At 58.1% G+C, this 11,140-nt stretch overlaps 1 protein-coding gene across 4 annotated transcripts in view; it reads left to right on the top strand.

Moving 5' to 3' along the window:
- The first annotated feature begins 543 nt into the window (after positions 1-543).
- MSI1 (musashi RNA binding protein 1) overlaps positions 544-11,140 on the top strand; it is a 28,094-nt gene continuing 17,497 nt past the window's right edge. For 2 of the 4 annotated variants that reach the window (XM_037996259.2, XM_037996258.2), the window contains exons 1-7: positions 545-712; positions 872-912; positions 1,473-1,554; positions 1,654-1,738; positions 5,009-5,050; positions 6,611-6,703; positions 10,723-10,771. In XM_037996259.2, coding sequence (XP_037852187.1) covers positions 654-712; positions 872-912; positions 1,473-1,554; positions 1,654-1,738; positions 5,009-5,050; positions 6,611-6,703; positions 10,723-10,771 — 451 coding nt within the window. In that variant the 5' untranslated portion in view covers positions 545-653. Of the gene's footprint in view, positions 713-871; positions 913-1,472; positions 1,555-1,653; positions 1,739-5,008; positions 5,051-6,610; positions 6,704-10,722; positions 10,772-11,140 lie in introns of all 4 variants that reach the window. The other 2 variants (XM_037996262.2, XM_008004936.3) reach the window with 2 other exon arrangements.

The following is an 11,140-nucleotide window of genomic DNA, read 5'->3' as shown; positions in this document are numbered from 1 at the left end:
CCTGGGGTGGGGGCGGGGGGCTCTGAATTAGGCTGGGAGGAAACTGGGGGCTCTGAGGGTGGCTTCTCGCTCCGACTGGGGAAATGGAGCGTGTGGGGACTGGGGGGCACTGGGGCTATCTCCCGCCCGACCCGAGGAGATTAGGGTTCTCTTCAGTTCTGGACAGCAGGGACCTGAGAGGGAAAACCGGGGAGGGTTCTCGATCCGGAACCGAGCTACCTTGAAGGCACCGGGAAGCGCTTCATTCCGGGAGGGCGTTCCCGCGGCCGGGCCCCCGCGCCGGGGTGGGTGGGGGGGTGCGGCCGCGCCCTGGTCACGGCCCGCACCGGGATTCGGGGTCTCGCTCGGCCCCGGGGACCCGGGAGCCCCGCGGGAGGGGGGTCCCGGCGCCGCCGCCTCCGCGGGCGCCCGGGCGCGCGGGCGAGCGCGGGGCTTTATGCGCGCAGGGCGGCGGGGGGAGGAGCCGGCAGGTCGGCCCCCGGCGGGCCCTCCCCTCGGCCGTCCCCGCCCGCCCGCCCGAGCGGGGTCGGGGGAGGGGGCAGCATGGCCTGTCCGTCCGGCCCCCTTCGCCGCGCTCCTCATCTGCCCCGCGCCGAGCGCCGCCGCCGCCGCCGCCGCCGCCGCTCCGCTGCCCGCGCCGCCCGCGGCTCCCGATGGAGACTGACGCGCCCCAGCCCGGCCTCGCCTCCCCGGACTCGCCGCACGACCCCTGGTACGGCCCGGCCCGGCCTGTCTGGCCCGCGCCCGCCCCGGCCCCGCCAACATGGCCGATCCGGGTCGGGCCGGGCCTCCCCGGGGCCCGGGCCCGCGCCCCCTGCGCCCTGGCGCCCGGCGCTCACGCGGGCCCTTTGTGTCTCTCCTCCTCCCGCAGCAAGATGTTCATCGGGGGACTCAGTTGGCAGACTACGCAGGGTGAGCGAGCCCAGGAGCGCCCGCCGGTCCGGCAGGGCACCCCGGACTCCCCGGCGCCCCGGACCCGGACACCCCAGCCCAGCCCTGCGCCCTGCTGACCCCGGGCGCCCTCGCGCCCTCTTTCGCGCCCCGCCCGGAGACCCCGAGAGCGCCGGGCGATCCGCGAGCGCACCCGGCCCAGCGGGTGGAGGGGAGCAGATGAGGGGTTCCGGGGGTATCGGGGGGTGGGCTGGGCCCCCGGGACCCGCCGGCGGCAGCGCCAACTCCGCTCGCACCTGCGGCTCAAACTTTTGTGAGGCTGCTCCCGGAGCGGCGGGAACCCGGCCGGAGCCGTCCCCCCTCCAGCCCAGCTCGGCCCTCGGCTTCCCGGGGCCGCGGTGGGCGCCAGGAGGCTCAGCGGGAACGGGGCTAGGGCGGTGGGGGGCGGCGGCAGTGGAGAGCGCGCGGGCAGCTTGGCGCGGGGGCGGCCGGGCCGCTCCGGGGTCACCGGGGGCAAAGGACGGGGGAGGGGGGAAGGGCGCGGGGCCCGGGCTGGTCCGAAGGCGGGTGTGTGGTTACAGAAGGGCTGCGCGAATACTTCGGCCAGTTCGGGGAGGTGAAGGAGTGTCTGGTGATGCGGGACCCCCTGACCAAGAGATCCAGGTGAGCCCCTCACCCCCTCCTCCTGCTCCCGGCTCGCCCCCCTCCACCCGCCACTCACTGCCTTGTAACCATCTGCCTCTCCCTCACTACGGCGCGCAGGGGTTTCGGCTTCGTCACTTTCATGGACCAGGCGGGGGTGGATAAAGTGCTGGCGCAATCGCGGCACGAGCTCGACTCCAAAACAGTGAGTGGCCCTCGGGGTTTCGGGGGTCCTTTGGGAGAGGGAGGCTGCCGGAGGAGAGGGTCAGGACTCTCCCCAGGGGACAGCTGGACGGGGTCCGTTAGGAAGGAGGGAGTTTTTCTGAGTAAGAGGGCTGCCATGCTCTGAAACTTTGTCACTAGAGTTGGGGGGGAGAGGGAGGAGAAAAATCCCCGGCTTGCCATGAGATGCTACATCCCCCCTCCCCTAGTCCTGGTGAGGGGAGAGGCAGCCGCCACCCTCTCCCTAGAAGTACTAATCATGATGCCTCAGAGCAGAGATTGGGGTGGGGCTAGGTCCCTCCCCCAGCCCAAATTGGGTGAGTCAGGGTAGCAGTGACCCACCCGGTGGCTTCTGTGAACTCTAACTAGTATTTGGCTCAGCGACACCCCCTCTTCATCCAGACCAATGGCAAAGCATCCCTTGAAGCCCCCTCCCTTCCTCCTTCCCTCCTCCCCCGACTTTTGGTCAATGAGCTCCTTGCTTTGTGTGGAAGACAGGGACCTGCTTTGCCCACGGAGGGGATTTATGAGAAGGGCTCTAGCTTGCCTGGAAACGACCCTTTGGAAAACTAGATCATAGGAGAAGCTGCTTGGTTGGCATTCAGACTCCTGGAACATTTTGCTGTTGTCCCACAGCTCCTTCGTGCCTTAGACCCTGCAGGGGGCGCTGGCTCCAGGGCAGATGGAAAAGGTGGAGAGTCAGAGGAGGGGGTTACCCCATCTGATGGGGGTGTCTGTCTGCCAGGGTCAGGGATAGTGTGGATCTCTTCTCTCTATGCTCCCTGGCTGTCCCCCAGTCCTGGGCCTCTCTGCTTGGGTGCTTGGGTCAGTCCCTGGCTCCTGTTTACCTGCAACAATAGCTGCTTGTGCCCAAGAATTTGTCAAATTACCGCCTGTCCCCAGCTCCTGTTATCTCTGCCCAGTGGCTCCCGCTCCCGCTCGCAGTAATGAGCAAATGAGGCCAGGCCTCAACTTTGCCGGCTCTGAAAGGATCTTCTTGGCGCAGCCTGAGTGACCCAAGCCTGGAAATGGAGAGACAGTGGCCTATTGTTTTTGGTGATTATCTGCCATCAAGCTGCCTGTTCTGCTACCATCCCCTGTCCTCAGAATGCACTGATGGCTTCTGCAGTGCTGAGGAAGCTGAGATTTAGGGGCTGGGGGATGGAGGAGTGGAAGATTGATAAAGGGGAAGAGAATGAGGGAGGAAGGAGGGTGAGATGACTATCCTTAGGAGATGGGGCCGAAAAGAGCCAGGGCTTTGTCTGTGTTTGGCGTCCTCCAGCCTGGGAAAGGGGGTGGGAGGGAGGTTTACTGTGGGGAGTCTATTTTGAGTTCTGACTTTCACCTTTTATTTACTTGTTGGGTTTTATTTATGTTGCCAGCTGTGAGTCACAGTGGAGGTGGGGTGTGTCAGGGATGGGGTGTGCATGGGTCTGTGGGAACATGGCTTGGGTACCATCTCCCCATCGGGGTCTGTGTAGGGGGACTGTGTGTGTTGCGCTGGTGGCTGGGGCGGCTGCTTCTGGGAGAAATAGAAGGATGGACATGTCCGTGGAGGTGTGGAATTGAAACTTCAGGTGGGAGAAATGGACAGTTGTGATTTTTCCCCGGAGCCCAGTGGGACTTGGCAGGAGAGGAGCCATTGCCCTAGTGTGGATTTTGGAGGTTCCATCTCTGTGGACAGATTCCAGTGGGGGAGCCTGTAGGAGGCTAGTTCCTGGTCTGTGCCATTCAGAGAGAAGCCAGAGCCAGCTGCCTAGAACGAGGCTGAGTTTTGAACACAAGGAACTTTGGGAAAAGAGAGATCTTCCCTGCGATTGGCTGGTGAACTTATGAATGACGTCCACCCATGTGGGTGGCAAAAAGCTCTGGCCTGACCTGGCCCCGTAGGCCCTGCGTGGATCACAGCGTCTCATGCCCTGTCTTTTGCTGTTTGTCATACAGCTATAGTACCCAGGAGTACACCCAGATGCATCTTGATTTTTCCCTCTAGTTGTTCACAGCCAAGGGCAAAGGTGGCCTGCTGGTAATAGCACCTTTGTTTGTGCAATGAAGGGCAGTTCACAAAGGGCCGCTTTCACCCGCGTTATCTCATCTGATTCCCTGCAGCTGCCCCTGGGAAAAGCGGGTGTGATTGTCCCCACTTTGCAGATGAAGGAACTGAGGCTCAGAGAGTTCGAGTGCATTACCAAGAACTTGTCCATGGTCTCACAGGCTTGGCAAGAGGCCCAGAGTTTCTAAGTTCAAGTCCCATGCCCTTTCACGTCACCGAAGACTGCACTCTGCCTTGCCCCAAGCCCCAGCTGCATTATCAGGGAGCTGTTTGCTCACAGCCTCAAGGAGAGCTGTTTGATGTTGATAGTGCCGGGAAAACAGAACTGAGCCTACTCCTGATGGTTATGAACTGTCATCCTGTGGCCTTTTGCAGACAGAGTATTCCCATTTGCAGGGTTTCCAAAGCCTGAATTGCATACCTTACCTAGATAGGTCATCTGTGTGAAGTCAGTTACGCAAGGAAGGCCCTCGATTTACCTGATACTTGAAGGAATAAGACGGCTTACATTTTTTTGTTTTTGTTTTTGCTGTGAGCTAGACACCATGCCAAGTGCTTTGTATGCATTATCTCCAATAATCTGCTGATGACCCTTTGAGGTGGGTGTTATTATTTGCCCATTTTGCAGGTGAACTTGACCCTGACGTTCAAAGAGGGGAAATAACCTGTCCATAGTCTCACAGCTGGGCAGCAGTGCAAATGGGATTTGAAGCTAGCAGTGGGACGTTAGGGTCTAAATGCTTAACTGGCTGGGCATGGTGGCTCATGCCTGTAATCCCAGCGCTTTGGAAGGCTGAGGCAGGTGGCTCACCTGAGGTCAGGAGTTTGAAACCAGCCTGGCCAACATGGTGAAACCCCATCTCTACTAAAAATTCAAAAATTAGCTGGGTGTGGTGTTGCGCACCTGTAATCCCAGCTACTAGGGAGGCTGAGGCAGGAGAATCACTTGAACCCAGGAGGCAGAAGTTGCAGTGAGCTAAGATCGTGCCACTGCACTCCAGCCTGGGTGAGAGAGTGAGATTCTGTCTGAAAAAAATAAAAATAAATGCTTAACCACTATTCTGTCCTCCTAGAGGCTTTTGTGATTTCTGTCACCTTTGTGTCCTGGGAGGAGAGAGGTCCTGAGGGCTGAAGGCTGTGTGGTCACTCTTCTAAAAATGCGATAACCAAGACCCCTTCTACCTCTCCCTTTTCTTGTAGATTGACCCCAAGGTGGCCTTTCCTCGGCGAGCACAGCCCAAGGTAGGTGTGTCTATGTCTGGGAGGAGCTCTCTTACTGCGGGCAATGCTGAGCAGTGATTTTCCCAGTATTTCCTGCTCTGGAAGATGCTTCTGGAACCTCTGCTTGGAGTGTTTGTGGAATGGGCTGGGCTGGGAAAAGGGAATTCTTCACATCCTTGCTCTGTGGCCTGAAGACACTACTCGTCTTTCCATGTGAGCTCTGGGGTGGACTGGAGAGGGGCTTGCGTGTGTTGGGAGAAAGGGGAGCTACTCGGAGGATTCATCGTCCTGTATTTGAAGCCAGTAGAGTTTAGAGCCTGAGTCTAATTCTAACATCATAGACCACAGCCTTAATGCCTAGGCCTCTGGAAGTGAAATACAGGACAGACTTAGACCCTAAGGCTGCCCTACAGTCAGGCTAGGAAGCTACCCTTGGATCCCCCCAGTCACCCTTTGCAGAGGCAGAGGGGACTACGGACTCTGTCACCTGTTGTCTTTCAGTTTAGATGTCTATGGCTGCTTTCTCAATGCTCTCTTACCCTGCTGCTCTGGCGAGTTCTCCGGGTGAGAGGGGCAAGGTGTGCAGAAAATGGATTTCTGAGCAATTGAGCGGTACAACACTCAAAAAACTTCTGGTGCAGGGCAGGGGCCTAACAGTCTATTCCAGGCCTCAGGGCAACTAGCCAGGTCTTCCTTGGGAAGCAATTGAACATAGAGGACAGGAGGAAAGACTGATTGCAGAACACGGGGTCAGGACCCCTGAGTTCTCATGGGTCCTAGGACGAGGTCCCTCTCCAGGAGAGCTCGCTTTCCTCCTTTGCCAGGTGGAACTAGAGCTCTTTAAGGTTCCGGGCCAGTGAATTCCATCAAGGCCCCCAGCTCCTGCCAGGGCTGAAGGAGAGGAAGAGTTTTGGGAGACAGGAAAGGGGCATCTCTGGAAGGGTCCAGTAGAGGGCCTGAAAGCAATTATGGAGCAGGTATTCGAAGGAAGCCGCACCAGGGAGCACATGGTCGGAATTGGGTTAATTCCATTAAGCAGTTTGGTGACAGAAGGTGCTTTAGTGTTAGGATGGGGCTGGGAATTGCCTCGGATTAGCCATGCGCTCCTGGGGTAATTAGGACCATGTGTTCTTCCTAAAACAGGGCTGGGGCCACGGGGCTGCCAGAGGTTGTGTTGGGAGGAGGCTGATGAGGAAAATGTCGGCATTGAGTTCAGGGAGACTGTGATGGACCTTGGGGGTCTCCCAGGAGGGCCGGTGGGGTCTTAGAGTTAGGCTGTGGGTCTGAGTCACCAGCCCGCCCCCTTCCCTGTGTTAGTCCTTAGGGAAGGCATTTTCTGGACATAGTCCCTACGGAGGGAGGCAGGAAGGAGGCACACTCGAGCCAGCCAGGGTGTGGGTGCACAGCTGCCCATAACAGGCCTAGAGGCGGGGGTCCAAGAGGGAGCTTGGGGGGCCTTTCAAGAGGCTGGGGCCACAGAGAGCTTGTCAGCTGGCATCCTGGCAGGGGGGCTCCAGCCCCTGCTGGTGGTGGTAGGCCACAGGACTCAGATGCCCACTTTCTCATTCCCTCCCCTAACAGATGGTGACTCGAACGAAGAAGATCTTTGTGGGGGGGCTGTCGGTGAACACCACGGTGGAGGACGTGAAGCAATATTTTGAGCAGTTTGGGAAGGTGGGTTTAAACTGGGGGCGCTCGCTGCTGGGGCTGTGAACATGCTGTAGAATGGGGCACTAGCAAGCCGAATTCAGCCAGGTCATTCAATTCCTGCAAAAGATGAGAGCCGGGCTGGATCCTGCTGTTGGGGGAGACCAGGCCAATCCACCTTGCAGCCTCCTGGCTCATCTGTGATCCTCAGACTCAGGACATCCCTAGGGACAGAGAAGCCACACAGTAGCTGGCCCTGTTGTTGCCCTTCCACTGTATTTTTCTCTTATCTTCATTCTCACAAGGGAGGCAGTGCTCCCCGCAGCCAGTTCAATCAAGTCACCCCGTGGCCCCCGGGAGTTTGCACCTGTCCAGGCCGCGGGCTATTGAACCTTTCCCCACTCCTTCCATTCGAGGATGATAAGGAGGCAATAAATATGACTCCCAATTGCACTCGGCACCCTGTTTGCACAGGTGGGGAGCTTGGAGCAGGAGCTGGGGGGCTGCTGGTCCCCTGGGTATTGGGGGAAACTGATGAGAGCACCCCCCCAATTCCTGATCAGGCCCGGAGGATTGACTGTGAGCTCTGAGGGGCATGGAGCTTTAATTTCTGGGCCTCTGAAGAGGTAGATGTTATGGCGACATCTGACAATAAGGTGTCCTCTGAAACGTGGACAATGTGAACTTTGGGGTCCCATGGGGAGATGGCAGAGAGGGGCCTAGGTTTGAAGTCTAGGAGGGAAAGAGGGTTGTTGTGCTTGGGGCCGGGGTCCCTGGTCTTTCCTCTTTTAGGTGAGACAGGCGAGAGGCTGGGTCTCTACTTTCCCATCAAGACACTTCGAGTCACCCCCAGGCAAGCGAAGGGGGACGTGGCCTGGGAAATGGGCCTGGGATTGTGTGTGTGTGGCAGGGAGGTGTCCCCTGGCCAGCTGAGGCTGGTGGTGTGGGGGACCAGAGGCCTTGGCTTTCGTGCCTCGGTGGGCACCTGGGTCCAGGATGGAGGGCAGGTCGGGCGGGCCTGGGCCCCAGAGGGTAGGGCGCTCCTGGGAAGCAGCAGGCCCGGCTCGGCTGCGGCGGGGTGTCTTTGTGTCTGAGCGCCGAGCATTAGAGCTCGCACTAATCTGATCCAGCAGCTGTGATTGGAGGCCGCCTGCCCCCGGGGCCGGCGTTGCCATGGCAACCGGGCCCCAGGAGAAGCCGTCAGCGGCCGCGTCTTTTGTTCGGGCCTAAATCGGCGTTGGCATGTGAAACCGGCCCGGGGAGGCCAGGGGGAGCCGGAGAATAGGCTGCCAGGGAGCGAGGGGGACAGCCGGGAATGCCAAGGGCCCCGCGGCGGGGGGCCCCCCGCCCGGATCGAGGGGCCGCCGCCGAGGGGGGAACAATGGTCAGCCGCCATGGCTGCCACTCAGGCTTAGCGGCCGCCGAACTTGGCGGCTCGGCTCCCACTGGTCAGCAGGCCTCGGCCGCCTCCCCTCCCCCCGCCCGATCCCCCCTGCCCTCGGGTTCCCATGGAGACCAAAGCCTATTAAGGACACTGGGCCGGGAGCCTCCCTCCCCTCAGCTGGCCCCAAGAGGGGACACCGGTGGGGGTAACCCGGACCCCCAGCCATCTTCCTTGCCCCCTGCCCTGGCCTCAACCCCACCGTCCCACTAGGGGCCTCTCCAGCCAAGGCCCAGGTTGAAGGCTATAGTGGGGCCAGGGATGGTGTCCTTCCTTCCAGGGTTGGGTGGAGGAAGACGGGAAAGGTTGTGGATTTGGTCTGAATCCATCTGTGGGTCAGGCAGGGAATCGGAGCTGTAGGATTAGGAGGGAGGGTGTGGCCGATTCATTCATTCGTTCATTCATTCATTCATTCATTCATTCAAAAAATGATTGAGCCGCAGTCAAGGTGCTCAATAGGATGGTGTCATGGCCCTAAATGACACAGACGCTGTCCTCATGTAACCTTCAAGCCAATAGTATCTGGCTGCTCTCTCTCCAGCTTTGCCATGCTCCCCCATGTAACTATGGGCAAGTCCCTCCCTTGTAAAGATAACAATAATAGCTGTTATTTATTAAGCACTTACTGTATCCCGGGTGCTGTGAGTTAAGAGTGTTACATGCACTATCTCACTAAATCCTCCCATAGCCATGCTCCGTGGTGCGCACCTGTAGTCCCAGCTACCAAGGAGGGTGAGATGGGAGGATTGCTTGAGCCTAGGAGTTCAAGACTAGCCTGGGCAATATAGCGAGAACCCATTTCCAAAAAAAAAGTGTCTTTCATTTAACTTCAGCCTGTAAGATAGACACTGTTATGCCTATTTCACAGATGAGGAACCAAAGCCAGAGAGACATCAAGTCACCTGCCCAAGGTTACCCAACCAGCAAATGCAGGATTCAGGATTCCAACTCAGGATTCAGGATTCCAACCCATCCTACCCAAAGCCTATGCTTTGATCACAATCCTTCTTTCTGGGTTTCTGTTTCTCATTGGTTAAGCAAGGGGTGGGGAAGATGTGCTGAACCTGAAATGACTGTCCCATTCGGGTGGTCTGGCTGATTTGGGATTGGGACTCAGAGTGGGTCCATAGGGTGGGAGTGAGAATGCCACTCTGCAGCATGGGCCCCGGTGCAGGCAGCTGTTTGAGAAGAGAGATGTCATGAGATTCTCCAGGGACCTTGTTGCTCCTGGCTCAGTGGGATCCTGGTTCTCCCAGCAGGAGTCAGAGGCCCACTGTAGCTTGATGGCTAAGAAGAGCTGGAGGATCACTGTAGTTCAGGGTCTTTAATGAGGCAGGGGAGGGCCTTTAGAAGCTGGATGATGGGGTTGGGCACAGTGGCTCACACCCTTAATCCCAACACTTTGGGAGGCCGAGGCGGGTGGATCACTTGAGGCCAGGAGTTCAAGACCAGCCTGGCCAACACGGTGAAACCCCGTCTCTACTAAAATACAAAAATTAGCCAGGGGTGGTGGGCACCTGTAATCCCAGCTACTCGGGAGGCTGAGGCAGGAGAATTGCTTAAACCTGGGAGGCGGGGGCTGTAGTGAGCCGAGATCACGCGACAGAACTCCAGCCTGGATGACAGAGTGAGACTCTGTCTCCAAAAAGAAGAAGGTGGATGATGGGCCTGGAAGTAGAGGGAAGGAGAGTAGGGAAGAGGCTGGTTACCCATGGCTTGATGGCTTGAGAAAAGTATTTTTTTTTTTTTTTTCATCCTTTGGATGTCTGGTCATTTGGGGGAGGGTCGGGGCCTGGAGTAGGATTGGGCTGGGTATCAGAGGCAGCCCCTGATTTATACCAAAAGTGACTTAGACCTTAGCTAAGAAAGAAGGCAAGGAGGAGGCACCAGATGCAGGCAAAAGGAAGGTGGCACCAAGGCCTTTGGTGACTGTGTATCCAAGGGGTACCTAGAGGAAGTAACAAGAGTGGACTGGGGTCCAAGAGAGGATGGATGATGTAGACCCTCCTCTTTCCCCAGTCTCCTTCCCCTCCCCCAGTCAGTGGGAGGCAAAGCAGCCCAGGCACTGAACTCTACTTGCTTTAATTACAGCCTCTAGCAAAAGGAAACCTCAATTAGAGGAAAAGATCTGTAGCCGGAGAGGGGAGTCCAGTCTGGTTGCTGTCCTCCTGGCCTTTTACAGAAAGGATGAGACTTTTGCTTCCCCATCTTGTCATTTTCCTGCCTCCCATATTTCCTTCTCTAGCATCTTCTCTGTGCCTCCCCAGCTTGGTCAAGGTCTTGCTGTGTGATCTTGGGCAGGCAACTTCACCTCTCTGAGCCTATTTTCTTATCAACACCATGGGGATCTTACCGTGCAGAGAATGTTGGGAGGATAATGGAGCTTAATAAATGCAGGCTGGTCCATTGAGATGATGGTGATTGAAAAGGGGGTGCTATGGCAATCAGTGGGGTTGCAGAAGGAAAGTTGTCCCCTGTGCAGGAAAGAGGTTTAAGGTCAAGCCTGGAGTGGGCAAGAGGGCAGTGGGTTGCTGGAGCCCTGTTCCTTGGTGGTGGTGGGTTCTGCTGGTATTTGCTGGGTCCTCCATGGCGGGCTGTGTTTCAGGTGGATGACGCCATGCTGATGTTTGACAAAACCACCAACCGGCACCGAGGTGAGTGTGGCCCCCTCCCCCTTCCCAGGCTGGACCCCGTGGTCAGCCAGGGGGCTGCAGGTCACAGCTGCCCTTTCATCTCGCCTCCTGACATCCTATCCCCCAGGATCTGCGTCCTCTCCCGGGCCTGGCCTTACAGAAGGCTTTTGTCCCGCTATTTCCTGTGCTAGAAACTTGCCGAATTGCAGACACACAAGAGGAACAGAGGAGTACCTCCCCAGCCCCTGCAACCCACTGAGCCTCCTACCCCCACCCTAGTGGTGTCTGTCTCTGCCCAGGCTTACCTTGTCCCTGTTAAGCAGAGCTTAGGCCAGGCCGCCCAGGGTCAGGCTGACTCCACAGCCCCAGGCAGTCACCTCCTGCCCAGCC

The sequence above is a fragment of the Chlorocebus sabaeus genome, chromosome 11 (assembly GCF_047675955.1).
Source record: "Chlorocebus sabaeus isolate Y175 chromosome 11, mChlSab1.0.hap1, whole genome shotgun sequence".
Classification (NCBI taxonomy): domain Eukaryota; kingdom Metazoa; phylum Chordata; class Mammalia; order Primates; family Cercopithecidae; genus Chlorocebus; species Chlorocebus sabaeus.
This window is presented reverse-complemented; position numbering and strand designations above follow the sequence as displayed.